General features: G+C 45.6%; 1 protein-coding gene across 1 annotated transcript in view; it reads right to left on the bottom strand.

Moving 5' to 3' along the window:
• Positions 1 to 5,336, bottom strand: part of LOC104279845 (aggrecan core protein-like) — a 26,563-nt gene extending 21,227 nt beyond the window's left edge. Inside the window, 6 exon segments of the mRNA XM_009877278.1 lie at positions 6 to 427; positions 1,889 to 2,182; positions 2,761 to 2,888; positions 3,083 to 3,257; positions 4,489 to 4,860; positions 5,267 to 5,336. Coding sequence (XP_009875580.1) covers positions 6 to 427; positions 1,889 to 2,182; positions 2,761 to 2,888; positions 3,083 to 3,257; positions 4,489 to 4,860; positions 5,267 to 5,336 — 1,461 coding nt within the window.
• Between the last annotated feature and the right edge of the window lie 13,505 nt (positions 5,337 to 18,841).

The raw sequence follows: 18,841 nt of genomic DNA, 5'->3' as shown, positions 1-18,841 counted from the left end.
GAGGCAGACTCTAGTTCTGGTGTGGCAGTCGCCCCGGTGACCTCTTCCACTGAGCTCACCTCTGACGTTTTGGTGGTGATGGCAGTGCCTAATGTTATGGTGGTGACGTCTTCAGGTACAACCCACACCTGTGTGACATCCCCTCTAGTCACGTTCTCCTCCTCCGGGGCAGCCGTCTCTACTGTGACACCGGTGCCAAAGAGATCCGGCAGGACGGTGAAGCCCTCGTAGAGCTCGGTGGCCGTGGGTGTGATCTCAATGGGTTCCAGGGTGGCGATGCTGCCGCGGGCCTCCTCCTCCGTGGCGTTGCGTGGCAGAGGTATCTCCATGTCGGTCTGGGTGACAGTCTGGACAGTGAAACCACTGCCCAGCTCAGTTCCAGTCTCATCGATGAACTGCCCTGGGACCAGAGTCTCGACATCATCCCCTACATCAGGAGACAAAGCAGCGATCAGAGAGGACATGGGAGGTCTAGCAAGGTGCACTGCAAGGTCTCTGAGAAGAAGCTGGGTGTTTGCTGGCTCTGAGAGATGGTCTGGTAAAAGAAATTGCTTTCCTTCATCTCCTGTGGCTCTGTACAACACCTCAGCACGGAGGGCACGTTCATGAGTTAGAGGCAACGAACCACCGTATGCTCCGCAGCTGGTACATCAGAGTGGGCTTTCCTGGCTCTCCTCTCAGCTTTCCTTCCCGGGAACACCTTGCCCATATGCAAGTCTGCACTGACCTCTAGTGCTTGCTGCAAGGAATTTAAGGTGGCCGCAGCGAAGTAGGGGCGGTTGAGTAACCTCCACAGCAGATCTGAGCCGTGGGAGAAAGCAGCTGGATCCTCACACTCATGCACGAAGTCTCACTAAGATCACGATCTCCTCCTGGTCTGCCCAGGTGACAACTTAAGAGCTCATCACATATGAACATGCAAACCCCATCACCAGGACAGCCAAGGCTGCTTGCTGTGCCATGTACTTTCAAACAACTCCCACCTTTTCCCTCCCAAATCACTTTTCTGCTCAAGTCACATCCCCTGAGTGCAGGAGAGTGTGCTCAACATGCAACTGAGCAGGTCAGCCTACAGCAACGATAGTGCTTTAAAGAGCAGCATAAAACACATCTGGACAGGTGAGGGAGGGATGGGGTATCTTGGATATGCAGCAAGGCAGGTCTCGTCTGGGGAGAGAGAGATAATGAGACACTGTCAGGCTTTTCCCCTAATACTGGTTTCTCTGCTCTATTTATTTCCAATTCCATTTTCCTGCTAGTTCATTTTAGCCAGTACCTCTCAGACCTCAAGGGATTCAGACAATTAGATTGAGATGCTCAGACAAGGACTTCTTGCCTTCTTGCTGCAGGAAGAAGTGTGCAGTTAGAAGAAGGGAGGAGTAGCTGGGATGCTCTTGACTTTCTAGGTGTAATTTTGCCCCATTTCTGATTGCCAGAGACTGCTGCAATCTCTGATTTATCCCAGCATGGAGCCTCAGGCACGTGTCCGTGCCACATCACAGCACTATATACATCTTCAGGGCCAGACCTGTGCTTTTTTTCATTCTCTTCCATCTCCAGCATTCAAAGTGTTGCACATGAAGCACCTGAGCTCTGCTTCATGTCTCCAGAAGAGCTACACTGGAAGGTGTGGGAGGACTGGAGAGAAAAGGGCTGTATTACACCCTCAGAGACCCCTTGTACAGGTCAGGCATCTGGGCACTTTTCAGATGTTCCTCCTACCTGAACATGAACAGAGGACTAAGTCTTTTGCTGAACCTGCTTCCCACTCCCCTCCCTTTAAAAAAAAATTAAAATAAAAAAGCCAGAGTTTATCTCTGACCAGGGAGCAGCAGCTTGCTGATGTGCCAAGACACATTGCTTAGCCCCAGAGCCCTGATGCACTCACCGCTGTAGCAGATGGCATCGTAGCGAGAGTCAGGGTGAGGGTACCCTGTCTGGTTGATGTACAGGTACACTGTCCTCACGCCCACCAAGTTTCCTCCGCAGTTGGGCCGTGCTCTGGAGATGGGGTAGCGGACGCTGCGGTCAGCCAGCCAGCCCGCACTGCACATGTCCATGCCCTCCTTCCAGGCCAAGTACAGCTCTCCTGTGGTGGCCAAACGGGCTCCCAAGCTGCGGCATTTGTCAAAAGCTTCTTGGAAGGTGAACTTCTCGGCGTCGGTGGCATAGAAGACTTTGCCTGCAATAGCACAGGAATTAGGTGTAGAATTTAACCCCGATTCCCTTTCTTTCCCCTTCCCATTCCTGAGAGTCTCGATGAGATGAAAAATCCCATGTATTACAGCTGAACTGCAGCCCTACATTGGTGACTGTCTATAAAGACCAGAAGAAAGACTCACAGTCTGAATGCAGACTGGAGCAAAACATACCAACACAGATGGAGCCATAGGGCAAGACGAAGTTAAAGAACAATTTCAATTCTAATGTGCTGAGTATCTCAACAGATCCCTGTCATAAGCATGAGTGATGGACACCAGCAAGTGTTACAACCCCAGACAGATGACCAGAGACACGCAGGATGGCATAGACTCTGAAGTTAGACAAACTCCACCCTCTCTACTGCATTAGTCATCTGACATGAAAATCGTCCAAGGTCTAACAAAGAGACTATAGAGGACATCTGGCTTTGCTGGGGTACGTGCTTTTCCATCCTTAGCCCGCCTTGCTTCTAGGCCCTTTGCCTACTGTTGTCCAGTCTAGGTGTGATCAGGGGTTCGGCTGCTTCTACTTCTAGTAACAATAAAAGCCCCAACTCACCTTGCATTTGCTCTGCGTAGCAGTAAACATCATAAGTTTCATCCGGCTCACGGACACCATAGGTCCTCACTCCTGGAAATTCATCCTTGTCGCCGTAACATCGTTCCCGGGGCCAGTGGATGGGGTACCTGGGGGAGAGAGGGTGCGTAGAGGAGAGGGCAGAGAATGGTTTGCAATCCACCACCTCCTTCTGCACGCCAGCAATTACAACAGCTGCTATTTAGCAACTGTTTCTCAACTGCCTTCAGTGGGTGGCTTCATTACAGAAGCCCTTCCCTAACGACCCCGCTGTGGCTTTCCTTTCCCCTCCGACGTCCCTTACCTGACAGTCTGATCAGCCAGCCAGCCAGCATCACACTGCTCGTATCCATCCTCGTAGGCAGCTTGCAGCTGCTCGGGAGTAGCAATGACAGCGCTGTTCTGGATACAGGCCTGCTTTGCTTTCTCAAAGTTCAAGGTGTACCTTGTGGAGATTGCTCTGTAGTGGAAGACAACGCCTAGAAAACACAATGGCAATCACTCACACGTCTGCTAGAGAGGAACCAGCCCCTTTTCTTCCAGAGAAGTTACATATTCAAAGAACAGATACTACATGTTAGCTAAACACAAACATTTATGCTGCTTGTCTGTATTTGAGCACTCAGGCCAAGGGTAACTTAAGGAGCTCCTTCCACAGGACCTTGTGGAGCACACTGGTGACCTGTAAATTTTTTAGAGCGGTGTGAATAGTGGGAGGAAACCCATCACTCAGAACATAGAGCTGTATCACCGTCGGAAGGACTCAGTACTTTCCCCAAACCATTCTGCTCAGGGCTTTAAATGCACAGTTCAGAAACCAGCCAGTGGGGCAGACCAGGGGCTGTGCAGGTTTGAAAGCTGCCATCTCCCAAGGTCCTGCTCAGGACCAAGGGTGCAGAGTGTCAGTCACTGTCTAAACACCCAGGACATGATAACAAGAGACAAATACACTTCAAGTCTCCAGATCTGCTGCAAACATATCTAAGTTATATTTTTTTGATGAACAGGGATCTTTATAAGGGATGGCTATAAGCACACTCTGGTCTGGCATGAGCAGGTTTATTTTTAGGAGGCAATGGGAGAGTTCCCAGCCTCTGCTGTCAGAGGTGCACTCCAGTGCATGTGAGCGGCACAGACCTGCCCGTTAACTGCTGTAGTGGAAGCTGTCTCTCTGCCCTACATTGAATGCATGAAAAAGGTAAGGATTGTAGGAAACTTGTTACTTCATCCACCTATTATGAGGATGAGCTTTGCAAGACCATGGCGAAAGTTTATCTAGAATAGACTAATTCTCCAGCTGAGGGCATCCTGTCTCCTAAAATGTTTGGAAGAAGTAAGAGGTCTTTTAACAGCCCTGCTCCAGCTTCACCCCTCTGAGCAACAGCCCAGCCTATCCAGTACCACCTCCTGCCAAGCATGTCGTCTTGCTGTCTCTGTAACTCATCTTCTGCCAGAAGAGTCATTTTATTGCCATATATTCTGCCATGAGTCATTTTACTGGTTTGTTTAGTCTGGTCCTAGCCCGCTAAAATAAAAGCCTGGCCAATGGCTTCTGCTCTCCTACCCATGGCCTTATCTGTGACCTGACTAGAAGATTTTATGCTTCCTTATGGGGAGAGCGGTACCTCCTCTGCCCATATATTTCTTCTTCCCTTCTGCCCAGGCGAGGCAGTAAGATCTTGAGAGGAAAGAGCAAGGGCAGGATCTCACCTTTCACTAGGACCTCTATGGTGTCTTGTCTGTCCTCGATCCCGTACATCACCTCACAGCGATAAATCCCAGTGTGGTTGGATCTCAGTGCCTTAATTTCCAAAGTGGCATCAGTGGGGATGGCAGGGTAGTTGGGCAAAGAGATTGCCTCCCTATACTCGGAGTTGAGCCGGATTTTCCCACCGGTGGCCACTAGCAAGACAACCTCAGTCCCGTTCGAGAGCTTGCTCCATTTGATCCGTGGGGTCAGCAGAGCACTGGTGTCCTGTTCATCCGGGATGTTGAAGTAACATGGAATGTTCAGGGAGCTTCCCAGGACAACACGCAGAGGAGACTGCTCAGGTATCTTCACTTCCAGGCCATCACTACTGTCTGCCAGTTCCCAAACAAAGCAATGGTTACATCAATAATGCTTTTAATTCAAAATATCCCGTGCTTCCATATGCTCTAACACCTATATCTGCTTTGCAAACCTATACACTAACGTATTCAGACATACTCTTTTTGGTCTAGACTACAGAAAGCAACTTGCAGAAAGGGAAGTTACAACCATGATCCTTGTGTCATGGTTGCTTTTGGGATTTGGACCAGCGCTGGACATGGAATGAAGGGCTCTACTGCAGCAGCTGCTGCCCGTGCTATGAGATCACACCTGATTGGGTTTAAATAAGAGAATGCTGAAATTCCCTTAGCTTCCCCATAAATCTGCCTTTGCCTCGAGCTGTCTCCCTGGGTCCCCCAAGCACAAGAACAGCTATCCAAATATGGGAGCACGTACCTGAGAGCTCCACAGAGTCGGCTGCTGTGATGACTCGCAAACACACAAACACTAATAGTAAAGTGGTCATAGTTTACCTGCAAGAAACAACACAGGGAGAAAGGATTTATGACTGCTGTACGTTCAGAGGGACCGGAGTGCTGCGGGTGCTGCTGCGGGGCAGCGCAATGCTTTCAGCTGTCCCTGAAGCCTCGTAGATATGGCTGGCAGGGAAAGCCAGTCCTTGGGGAAGGATGCTGGCTCAAAGCGCCCCTTGCTTCAGGAAATGAGTCCATGAAACAAATAAATAAGATGCTCTGCTACGTACAAGAGACTGAAGTGTTATTATAGATCGCTTATTATATTGCTCTCCCATTCTCTCTCTTGTGATTTGGTCTTCCCTGCGGAGCGGAAAGACAATTTTCCAACAGATCTTCACACTTATTATGCATTTACTCAAGAGGGACCAGCACATTCACTCAGCCTTCACCTCAGAACAGGGGCTGCCCCTCACCAGCATCCTCTATCCAAGTCAGCAGAGGCTCTCGGGCCAGATGATTGGATGCATTTTGCACTCCTTAAAATGCTCTGAAGGGAAATCTGCCCTCTATCTGGTGGAAAAGCCAAAGGTTATAATTCTTCAGTGCAATACTCCTGCACTGACAACATACATAGCCTTAACTGCCAATGGATGCTGAACTGATACAAGAAATCCACCAAATACAATTCTGGGTATCTTAAGTCCACTCTGAAAGTATCCTCTTGGGATCTCTCAATTACTCAGAGCAACCTGCTACTTCTGAAAGCTTTGGAAAAGGAAAGGAGCATTCTGCTGACATTGAATGGCAGAAGCAATATAAGGATGCCAACTAAATTAATCCTAACTGGTTTATCATCCAGTGTAATATCATGAGGTTTTTAAATAGCCTCAAATGCTCAAGTCGGTTTTAATATTTCAAATAAAAAACGTGTCCTCCGGCAACACAGCATCATTTGGCATCACATTTCAGCACTGACTCAGAAGGGAGGACCACACCTACTGAATCACTGGTGTTTCCTTTGAGGTCACCTGTCCAAATACTGGCTGTTTAACTCCTGTGATCTAGAAAGATTCCAGCTGACTTCAGCTGCCTATCAGCTGAACATTCTGAGTATATGCTTATTGACCTTGCAGAAAAGTCCATTAAATATCCTCGCTAGCACAAGGCCAAAATTAAACCTCATTCTATGCAGTCCAGCATTAGCTTTTAATTTATGAAAAAAAATTGACCTCCATGCACTCATTCATTTCAACCTGACACGTCACAAAATCTTATATTTGTGAAATCTTTAGTTAACACACGCACCTATACTGACAGTAAATGGGAAAGAACATGTCTGGAACACATTGGCAGAGAAGAAAGGAGGCTTGAGTTTGTAGCTCTAGGGCTGAATAAGACCAGATGGATATATTTCAATTTCTACTGGGCCTGGGAATAAAATTTCAGGCAAGTACCAACCTCAGGGGGAAACCATGGAGTTATGTGTCTGATTGGGTGTCTCTCCCATGAGGAATGATATCTGCACAAGCAATGTATTAGGAAGCTCTTTTGCAGCATGACAGTTGACTTCCTCATTTCGCTCTACTGATGGGCAGTACCAAGTCATGCCAGGCTGCGGAAGAGGTCAAAGTGTTTGGCATCTGGTGCCTGGATGATAGCAAGGGAACATGCCTGTAGGATGGTCTGCGAGGGGGCCATGAAATGCCTTCTACTCATCAGTGAGCAAGGAGAACTGGAAACACCATCTGCTACGGATAAACAGCAAAATCAGCTTGGTTCAACAGCCATACCCAAGGGTCCTTAAAGAGTTGGCTGAGTAAATTGCTGGCCCACTGATGTTCATTTATAATCTGTGCTGGGGCAGGTCCCAAACACTGAAGCACTGTGCCAATAGTCAGCCAAGATATACGATGATGAGCCTCGCAAATACACACTAGTTTGATTGACATAAATTCTAGGCGAAATAATGGAAAATCCGATACAGACTTCAATTCATAAAGCACTGAAGAATAGGCAAAATACTAATCTTAGTTGATGCACTTGTATATAAAACAGGTGCTGCCAGACTTGGTATTATTAGTTGGCATAATTCTAAGTTTGTCTGATCAAGCTGCCTGCGTGGTTTTAACATAATGTAATTAGATTTTGATAAGGTTTGACTTTCACAGGGTTCCATGATAAGAAGCTTAGCTGGTAGGTCTCTAAAAGGAGACATCTCAGGGACACTAACTTTGAAGGAAATATTTCTAATGGGCATATACAGATTCGATGTGTTTCCAAATAGACTGTGTCTTAATAGGATAAAATATAAAATTATATGAGGGATGCAGAACATGCCTCACAACGGGATGTTGTGTCCTAGAAAGCAGTCACTCAGGAGAGCTACTGCCATTATCTGACATAAAACCAAACAAAAATGCCTCCCTGTCCATCAGTGGTAAACAACAGGAATACTCTGGGTTGGCATAATGATGTGAGAAAAGATATGGTGCAGAATATATCCACTAGCCAGCATCAGAGGGCTGGAGGAAATGCCTTAAGGGAGGAGACTAGGAAGTCTGAATCTAATTACTGAAACAACAAGGCACAAAAAAAGAAAAGTTGACAGCAGTGCACAAAAATTGTTTCAAGCAGAAGCTGCTGATGCTAATGGGCTCTTTGATCTAACAGAAAGTCATCACCAGCACTAATAGCTGGGGACCATATGCCAAGCAAACTCAAATGGGAAACAAAGCCAACATTCTAAACAGGGGTGATGGATCATTGGAACTTGTACCGAGGGAAGGAATGGTGTTTCTATCCCCTGGTAGCTTTGAATCCAGACTTTAAGGTTTCTTTGGAAGACAAGGCTTAGGCAAACACAAGATAGTGGGCTCAGTACAGAGGTCACAGAGTGAAGTTTAAGGGGCCTACATTCACAACGGATCAGCTCAGAATGGTCCCTTCTGAAGTTAAAATTCATTAATACAAATGTACCACTGTTTCGAACTTTGCTCTTTGTATTATTCATATTGCCTGGCTCTAGGCAGTACAAGGAATCATGTTTATGAATATCACATGCATTTTTTACCTGCTTTATAAGATCTAATGCAAAAGAGACATTCTATAAAATTACCCCCCCCATCCCTGCTCAGTCTCAGCCAGCCATGCCTGAAGTCCACACTAGCATTCCCTGGCTCTGTGTCAGGCCAGGAGAGAGGAATTTGGGGTAAGCTGCCAGCGGAGGGGAAGGAAAAGCCCTTGACCTGCACTCTGGGCAATACCTTCAGCTTATAGACCAGTCACTGCTAACACATGAGGAGCTGGAGGAAACTTGAAGCAGACCCGGTTTCTGTATGTTCACGTATCTTTAAACTTCTGGGGAAAACGAAGCTCACTCTCTGAAGCATTTTCTTACAAGAACAAATAGCTATGGGACTGTGACCTACTCCTAGAGTAGGTCACTATAACTACGGACCAGCCCAACGTTGCCTGAGGACTCTCTCCCTGGAATGATGTTGTGGGCTGGGTTCAGATAATCTCTGCTTGCATCATTCCAAAGCTGCCATGCCAGTGGATATCGTCTGCTCTCATCCTCTGGATAAAAAGCAAAATAGGGAAGCAAAGATGCTGTGAGTCCTGACGGCAGGGGTGGGCCCTGCAGGGCAGAATGCACTTGGAGAAGTAGAGGACGCTCTCCTAGGCATTAGTAAGTCAGCCTTTGCTCATGGTACCTGCTTGAGCATTAAATAAAAGCTGTTCTCCAGGCTCATAAACCAGGTACTTTTCAGATGGCTCTGTGTTTTGCCAGAATCAGAATAAGCTGAACAGCCCTGAGCGTCATGCAGTAAACTCAGCCCAGAGAGACAGGCAGCTTTAGATCCGGATTACCTACATAGGAACAGAAACATCCTAGAACATGGGAACAGAGATGTTTATATAAAACAGGAGCTGGCTGAAAAGACTTTTAGCAAACTGGTATTGTTCTGAGTCCCACACAGTTGTTATTTCTGTGTGCATGGGCAATGAGCAGGAGGAGAGAAGGTTCATGTGTGCATCAGTTAGACATCACAGAACAAAATGCCCTAGATAGAGGAAACTCACTTTTTCACAAAAGCTAGGACAAGCCCATGTACTCCTAGTCTTATTCAAGCTCTATGCTGATCTTTCACAATGAAAAATGACCTCATATGATAACAGCTGGGACCAGCAGTATCTTTGCAGTTTGGATTAGCTATGGAATAAAAAACCCAGCCTCTTCTTACCCACGGAAGCCCATGGGCAATGGCTTTTCTCTGTAAGCGGTGGTTAAACAAATCACAGTAACAATGTTTTGGGTGTATTCTGCGAAAGTGTTGACACCCTGCCAGTAAGAAACCCAGCCTACTCCTCAGGGTGCTGTTTGCAATGTTGATCTTCATTTTTCATTCCTCCCAAGTGCACCAAAGAGATCCAACTCTGAGTCTGCACACAGCTCTTGTTGGGATTCACTGTGCTGGGAATGCCTTTGATTAGCATTCCTTTGTTACAGCAATGGTTCCATGCTGCAATATTTCCACTCCATGCTCTCTAGTGGGATGTCCAAGCATGTGATAATGAGCAAACAGCTGCTCGAAGGAGCAGTTCTGGAAGTAAATAAAGACAGAGGTCTGTCTGAGCAGACGTGGAGAGCACAGATGTTGGAGCCCTGCTCTGTCTAGCCAAGGGAACTGGAGAGGTCATTTGTCTCATTCTAAAGCAATCTCTAAAACATTATACAGTGCATACCTCAAAACTGGCAATCCCTCTGCACTGGCTGTCAGAGCAGAAGGGGGTAATTAGTGCAGGTGTGGATGTTGTGTCTCTTGAGATGTGAATTTTATGTCCGAGGAGCATGAAGGTCCAGCTCAGAGCACGGTAGAGCCAACCTGGAGCAGTGCATGCTCATTGAAATGGAGTCTGGTAGAGCAGAAGTTTTCATGGATAAGGAAGTGCCTGAACTGCACAACTGAGTAAACACAGAGTAAAGCCTGGAGCAGGCCAAGCAGTGGCAGGAATGTCCCTTGCTCAGCATTTTACTGATTGGGCCCCAGCTGTAGCTTAATGGCTAAGGAAAGAGGTGGGCCTGAGCAAGATACTGCCCATACCACGTATGCTGGAAATAATACAGGTCTCTGGAGTTAACTTCATTTGACTACTCTTTTGAAAATCATCAGGGGAGCCTGAGCTAGTTTATGAGCTATTAGATACCAGGTCACTTCTGGAAAACTTCAATTTGGTTGCAGGGTCCTTATCTTCTAGTAGAAAAAGCCACCTTGAAGAGTTCTGCAGACACTTTTTTTGGAGCTCTTCCTAGGGCAACTACTAGTAGAGGATCGTCCAAATTCTAGTCAGGGTGAGTGGGAGGGACCAATTCTTGTAGCACAGAGCACTACACACAAGCAGCAATGATCACAGTATGCCTTCTGCAAGGTTCATGCTACAAAAACACCTTCTCACCCTGCAGATTTCTTTCTTGCAAAACTCCATTTGTGCTTGCTGGGAGAACAGCTAGAGCAGGCAGCGCTTGTGGCAAGAAGAGAGAAGGAGGTAGGACAAGTTACGAAAGGTCATGGATATGCCTCTGCATCAGAATAAATGTCCCTGAGCAGGGTACCAAGCAGTCTGGAGGAACAAGAATCTGACCAAACTGCCACAAAAATCCCAGCCATCCTACCTTCTCAGCGATCGAGACAGAAAGAAGGCCCTCTCAGAGTCAGCCTGGGCTGGGAAGAACTCGGGAAAAACCCTTGCCTTTCCAAAAAAGACAGTTGGGAAATGCTGGTAGGCTCAGGAACTCTCCACCCCAGAGAACAACTGTCCCTTTCTCTGAAGTTTATTGCCACTTTATTTTATGCCTAAGGCCGTGCTTCTGTATCAGGTTGTGTGCAGACTGTCCTAAATTGGCTGCATATAAATATGTTTATTTGAGAATCTAAGTGTGTGTGGAGGAAAGTGTTTACATATCTGCAGACAGGTCTAATCCCTTGCTCTTCCAACCCTGTCCCCAGGTTTTCAAAGGGCTGAAGAATCTGGAGGGAGCAAGAAAATGAAAAGTCACCACAGTGAAAGTCCAACAAAGTGTCTACACAGTAAGACTGTACAGTGGAAAATAGCCAGATGGCCCATTTGCAGCACAGTCTAACTGGTTTGCTTGTTGGAAAGCATTTTCTGTTCTAGTTATTTTAATTGAGTCCCATCTGCAGTTTCTCCTGTGGCCTTTGCTTGTTCCAGACCATGTTAATCACCCTCGCTGCAATTAAATTTATTTTCATTACCCTTAATCCTGCTGTTGTCCGTCTGGTTTGTTTTTTTTTTTTTTTTGGATGGGGGCAAATAGGTCATTTTAAGCTTCCTTGTAATTCAGTTTTGGAAGACCTTTAATACACTTACATATTGTTTCTGGCAGCTAATAAAATGCCACTCATTACCTAGAAGATATGCCTGGGCATAAAGGTCTTTCCAAAGACAATATTTCCTTTAAAACTGTGGATATAAAGAGGCTCCTGAACAAGAGTAAAAACTAGCACTACTCACTTAGCCTTGGATTCTCTCTCCTCTATTGGTTTTCCACCCCCAGTTTATTCACCATCAGGGAAGAGACTTTAGTTTCACTAGGACATGTGGTCACCTCCATCCAGCCTTATTTCAGTACTATTATTTTCAGACACTGGCATGGGGGACCAAGGGTTTGATAAAGTCTGAGGAGACACCATCACCTAGCAGGGACATCAGAAGGGTTCTCATGTATGTTTAGACAGATGCCCCATGCCCTTGCAGGCTTTGGAGTCAGATGGTGTTTTCTCCTCTCCCGTGTAAAGCTACAGACCATTCCTCTATGATCTCTATGAACAAACACGTTATTGTCCCTCTGCATGTTCCCAGCCTCTGTGGAGGACTGAGAGCTTTTCTGTTAAAAACCTCAGCCTGGTCCAGGAAATGGGAGGGAAGGACGGGGGGGAAAATTTGTGAAGGGGGTGGGCAAAACCAGTTTTATTTCTTCTCCTTTTTTTAAATAAGGCAAACTTTGGAACTGAAATATGGCAATAAATGAACTCCTGTGATTTTTCATGTTTTTTCAGCTGTAAAGAAAATAGAAGAAATATTCCATTCTGTCTGGCTTCCAAACCATTCTGAGAGTAAGGTCTTTATGTAAAGAGCAGCTTGGATGCTGCTCCTGCCTGCTCTGTTCCTGAAACCATCCCTGGAACAATAAAGCCCTTTTTTCCTCAATCAGAAAGATGCATGGCAGTAACTGCTCAGATATTTTGTCACTGAGGGATGTAGTCCTCTGCATTCTGACAGTCCTGCAGCGTTGGCTGCCTGGATTGCTCCGGGAGATGGCAAACTGACGGCGCTGAGGTGTTCCTAGTGCGTAAGGCACAAAACAAAGAACACTTATTAAAGACTAGGAATAATGTCAGGTTTCACCTCAAGCCTCAGCTGGCTCCTGTCCTCAAGCCGCCCTTGCTGCTGCAGGCTAATATACCCTGGTGATGGTGTCAGCATGCCCCTCAGCTGTTACACATGGTCCAGAGCTCGTCTCTGTCCTCCTCCAAAAAGAACCAGGGTTGACTGTACCTGCAATTTTGGTTCTATGTTATACCATTTTCAGTGTCTTTATGACTTTTCTTTCAATCAAAGAGTTGGAGTCTGTTATAATTTGACTGTTTTATCTATTTATATTGCACATACATTATAGGAAAAAGCCAAAATACCCAAGGATGTATGGACGTGCTTTCAATATGCAAGATACCACAGAAAATCTTAGTAAAACCTAGACAGTCATACATTAGGTTCAGCTAATGATCCAAGCTCAGACGTATCATCTGGAACAAACATCCTACTGAACACAAACAACTTCATAAGGCTGTCTCTATTCTGGTATGTACGACAGATTGGCTTTCATTCTCTCCTGATTTACATTGGTTTTATAGTACATCTCCATTAACTTCAGCAGCATTTTTCCATTTTTCTCCTCCTTTTTTTCTTTTACCCCTGAGAGATCAGAAGCAAGCTAAACAAACAGGTTCCAGAACAGCAGAAATCCATACTACTGGCCACACCAAAACTAGCTCTCTTGCAGGAAAACCAGAACTTTCTGTCAGTGGCAACACACACTAGCAATTTTGCTACCCTTCAAGGACAGAGAAGTTGCAAAATGTCCATTATGGCAAGCACATGACAGCTGGAGCCTTTCACACAAGGTGTGGGATCAGCACCAAGTGCTGGGCTGCCATGGCTCTGAGTATCTGCTCAATATGGAAAGAAAGAGCCACATCCAAACAGCCCCTGGAGCCTCTAAATTCAGGTGAACAATGAGCCTTTGAGAATAGCTGAAGCTCACAGTCAAAATTCTCTCTACTCCAAGGGCTGGAAAATAAACTTCTAAATAACAATTCATCTCCCTATAAAATAGATTTCTCGGTTGAGAACCTTTAAAGAGTGGTGCAGCCATTTCTCCCTTGGCTAGCAAGGGAGCCTGAAGCACCATTAGCCTCCTTATACCCTGCATTTTATGCACAGTAGTCAGGTGTGATTGGGCTCTATCCATTTGCTTGGGGTAGGAAGGAAGAATTTAGTCTACAGAGAAGCAACAGAACTTTGAAATCTCTTTCCTCCAGAGTATGCTGTCTCTGGAAATGACAATCTCCCCTCACTCTTTGGTAGGGAGAGGCAGGTAAACAATTATATCCCAGGGAAAGAAAGTAACAATCTACACTTTTTTTTTTCTGGAACTGTTCCCAGCCTTGAGTGAAGATTCCCTAGACACAGGAAGGAAACCCACCAAAACACAAAAGAAGAGAAATGTGATCTTCACTAGCTGTTGAGTGTGAAGATGACGGCTTGGGCCACAATCCAAGGAAGTGGCGAATAAGCCCTTCAAGTGACAGCTTCTTCCATTCAAATGCACCGGCTCACTATAAAACAAACTGAAAAATAGAAAAGCTGTTGTTTCTGTGCACCTAGGATCTGAGCTATCTAAGCTCAGTACAGAGCAGAAGAAAGAGAAGACTGAGAGACCTGGAAACCCCTCCTTATATTAACTTGATAAGGCCTCTCTAAATCATCACATAACTACCTGCTCCAAGAAGGCATCACCTAAACAGACAGGTAGGTCCTCTGCAGATGCCAGAAGAGATTGTGTGGGTGGGTAAAGCTCAGCTGACAGCAGCTGCTTGTCCCAGTTGGGGGATGACAGCCCATTACTCTGTTGGAGTGTAAGAACGATGTGCAGGCTGTGCTGGAGATTTTCACTTGTGCATGATTTGACTTTTCATTTGTTTCATGAGTAGGCTGAAACCTCGTTTGCATAAAGAAGCAGCCTTATAAATGTAAAAACGTCCCTCTCTGGCTACAGAACAAGATGCAAACATGACAGCAGAGAAGAAAGTCTCTGTAGTGCTTCTTCACTGGCAGAAGATTCATGGACTTCTGCCTTGCTTGCCTTCTCTTCTAACCCAGATCAGCCTCTCAGAAAGTTAGTTTTCCAGAAATCCACAAAGTCTCTGAAACCTTGTTTTAATACAGAGACCACAGGAACAGAGAACTAACTCTTCACTCGCTTTGCTAGTTACTGCCCAAATCTGCTCTCTGCTGATACTTTGCTACCCAAAATCGCCTTGGATGCAACATATGTGCGCCGAAGAAATGTGATGTGGAAGTTCACCTAAGAAGGCACTGGGAAGGATTGGAAGAGACATCATGAAGCTGGTCCCTGTCAGCTTCACATTGGTAAAGATTCTTCCTCTTGTTGTCTTCCAGGGAGACAGAAAACATCACACTGGTTTGGAAAGTCGACAAACTTTCATGGTGAGAGCCACAAGACCATGTGCATTTGGGTCGTGCTAATGACATGTAGTGTGACCACGTTTCTGGTTGGTATCAGTCATGTGTAACACTGCTCACAGCCTTGGCTTCCTATGAATTGACATCTCTTATAAGATACAAAGGCTGCAGTAACCTCTTGCCAAGGATCCCTACTAATGTTCTACGTGCATCGTGCTGCACCACGATATTTGGTGAGGCTGTCTGTGCTGGGAATACACAGAGCTGGTAATTCTAAATATCCTCACACTCTCACAGCTTGGACACAAAAGAAATAGGTGAGCAATCACAACCCAACTGGCCTTTGCGTTACCAAGTATAGCATGATACCAGTGCGTAACAGCAGTAAAAGCAACCTTCCTTCCAACGCGGAGGAAGAGCTTCCAGCTTCATCACAGTCTCAGTATCTGCTTTTTTTGCTCCCCATTTTCTCTTTCCAAAGTTGGCACCTGAAAGTTTTCTCTGCATTAATTCCAGACATTGTGTAAACACTGTGCTTAGATTTACTTAAATGAGGCTGTTTCAGCCCTAGCCTTCCTCCCAAATAGATTTCCTGCCTCATAAATTCAAGACATACACCATTTAGTTTTGATAGGAAGGTGGAATCTTGTCTCGATTCTCCTTTTAGGATGACCTAGAAGACAAAAGGGTAAATGGCATGGAAGAAGGTCTGGGGCTTTCTGGTTACTGGCTGGGAAGAAGGGAGACACATTGCCATGTGCTCTTCAGGAAGTAGTGCCAGTGGTCCAAGTGAATGTTACTACTTGCCATAAATAACCTGCATGATTTGAAATCGCCCAATCCATTGGCATTGTTTTTCTTCAAAACCTGAGAAAATGGAGAACCATTTTTTGCTACTGTGCAGATCATTGGCATTTTCAGTGGACAAGTAAGGGATTACTATTTTCTCCTGCTTCCAGGTGCTCAAACTATTTGTGACTCCTTAGAAAGTCACATGCATATCAAGTGTTCACATGCATGCATTGTGCAGGTAAGCAAAGAGAGTCTCCTGGGAGCAAAAGAACTTTTTATCTTGGGCTTCTAGTCACTAGAACTTCAGATACGTTTTCCAGCAACCAACTACAATGCGGGTGTTGCAGCTTGCTACTGCTGCTGAAGGATCTCATGCACTCTGGTATCTGAAGAAGGGTCTTTACCAAAACGTTGAATTAGGTTTTCATCAAAACTGTCTGCTTTCTGGGACTGAAACGATGAACCTCAGTTCTGGAGGCACGGAGCTAGCTTTGCCTTCCAGTTTATGGAGAAAGCACACAGTACAAACCGAGACCACAGACTTCACATTCAGACTATAATGAGGGTTTTGCTGCCTTGGCTGTGTTGAGTAGGACTGTTCTACTTCTCACTTTCCTCTGCCAGCAAACCTCTGACAACCAGACTGAGCACAAAACAGCCGTGTCAGCTTGTACTAATCTAAGAGATTGAATGGCACAGGAAGGATTAAGAAAGAGAAGCAGCTTTTCACTCCCATCTCTGGTTCTAGGAAAGCTTAATCAATGGCTGGGCATTGCACCCCCTGAAACTGCCTCACGCATGACAGCAGGAGAATGGTTTGCTGTCTCCTCTCATTTCCTCCTAACCCAGCTCTCCCAGCCCACTTTGGCCCCCTCTTGACAGTTTTAGCTGTGGTGGAAGATTATGTGGACCAGGGCCAAAGCGTTCCCCCTTGCCTCCCTTCCAGGGAGCGAATGAGGCAGCAGCGGGTGCTGAGTGGGAGCAGTGCCCATGGCTGTGGTCAGTCTGGACAAACCAAGGACTTTCCTATAAGCTTGTGGAGGGTTTAAGGCCTTTCAGGTTTTTCCTTTATATTCATCCCCAGGCGCTCCCCCCCAGCCAGTACCATCTCATGGCACCTGGTTGCCCTGCATCTCTGTACAATTCCTTCCCTTTTTTTGTGTGCTCAAACTGTTCACGTACCAGGAGACTGTGCTGGCATGCAGTGCCCTCTTCCCTCTCGGCCAAGACACACAGTGTGTATTTAACTCAATTTAACTGGCTCAGTCAATAAGTTCCCTGTTTATTTTAATATTGCTCCAGTCCTTTTGGGGAATGGAGGTACCTCAAAGCACCATCAACTGCCCTGTCCTTCATCAGTCATTCCCAAGGGGGTTTCACTGTGTTGGGAGTGCTGAGGGATGCTCAGCTCTTCTTGCTAGGGTCAGTCCCATTGGGTACAGACACTCATCCACTGCTCCTATTCACTTGTCAAGTCATTTTATCCAAACAGTAATTCCTGCCTTTGGTTCAGTCTGTTCTTTTCTTCTTGGGAAAAAAATAATGGGGACTCCAGGCAGAAAATAAATTTTCCTCTTGTTTTTTTACTACTATAGTGGTGCTTTTGAACCAAGCCAAAGTGTACAGCAGAAAACAAAACATGACAAGAAAGAAGATAAAAACAAAATAGTTCACAGCCAAACAAGCCTGTTTTACATTTGCCACCAAGAAAGACCATCTGTCAGAGACCTCAAAAGGTTTGAGTCCCACTTTATGAGACTGGCAGGAGCTGGAAGGGAAGGAGTAAGGTGATGTAAAAGATGCCTAAGAAATTGTCCTCTTGTAGCCACTGGCCCCACCATGAAGGTGTATGTCGATCTCTGGGGGATGTGTTCCTCCACCTAGCCAGAAAAGAAAATGGGACCCCTCAGCAGAGGAGAGGGAATAATTGGCAGAAGAGTTTCAGTTACCTGGATGAGATTTCCATCTTGGGTCAGTCCAAAACTTCCCCAAGTAAACCCTTCAAACAAACATTTTCTGTAATGAGCAACAAATGTGAAAGGATAAATTTTTAATCCTATGCCACCAATTGCTCAATCCAAAACTGAATCATGCCTTTTTGCTTTTTTCCAGAGGAGATCTCAGCACCTTCACAAAACTCTACTGACACTCAAAGGTCTGTTCCCTACAAATATGTGGTAAAACTAGCCTGAAGAACAGAAACACTGCACCTGAGAAACAGCCAAACTCTTTGATCCAAATGTATGATATGTATGTATCAACCTTTCTCTCTACATAAATATGCATTTATAAATGAGTTTAGGTACAGTATTACTTAGGAAGCGACTGTGATGATGTGACATTGAAAGAGAGAGCAAGACAGAGACAATTAGCCTTTCCAAAATTAGTTTCAGTCTAGGGTCAATGAATGCATATCAATAATCTTTTCATTACAGCTCAGGTCTTAGGGGTTCACTGAATGACCTCAGCACAGGCAGACAACAGTCCTTGCCTTAAAGATCTTGCAATCTCAAAAGTGTGCAGCTGACCAAGCCTAGAGAGCCCAAATGTGAATTTGGGGAGACCACGGAAATCCTGAGTAAAAGCAAGGCCCTTGCATGAAATATAAAATCATTCTGTGAGGTGTAGACTGCTAAGGGAAAGAAATTTAACCTTAACATAAGCCACAGACAATTGGAGAGCCACTGCTGCTAAGCCCAAATCTACAGTTTGCTAAGCGAAGTCCACATGTCATACCTTCAAAAAAAGAAAGCAAGGTATGGAAGAAACCAAAACAGCAATTAGACGGGAATACAAAATTTCCTGAGAGGCAAATAAATGTCTGTGTATGAGTTGTGGTTGAAGGAGAGCACCAAAATGTCGCCCAGTGTTTGGTGAAGCATTCTGTAAAGGCATTAGAAAATGTTTTTCCAGAGGTACATGGAACAGCATAAAACCAACAGTGCCCACATTTTGGGGAAAAAGAAAGGCACCAACA

Source organism: Apaloderma vittatum, unplaced genomic scaffold (genome assembly GCF_000703405.1).
Source record: "Apaloderma vittatum isolate BGI_N311 unplaced genomic scaffold, ASM70340v1 scaffold20509, whole genome shotgun sequence".
Classification (NCBI taxonomy): domain Eukaryota; kingdom Metazoa; phylum Chordata; class Aves; order Trogoniformes; family Trogonidae; genus Apaloderma; species Apaloderma vittatum.
The sequence above is the reverse complement of the archived record's forward strand: the minus strand, read 5'-3'. Positions and strand labels throughout refer to the sequence as shown.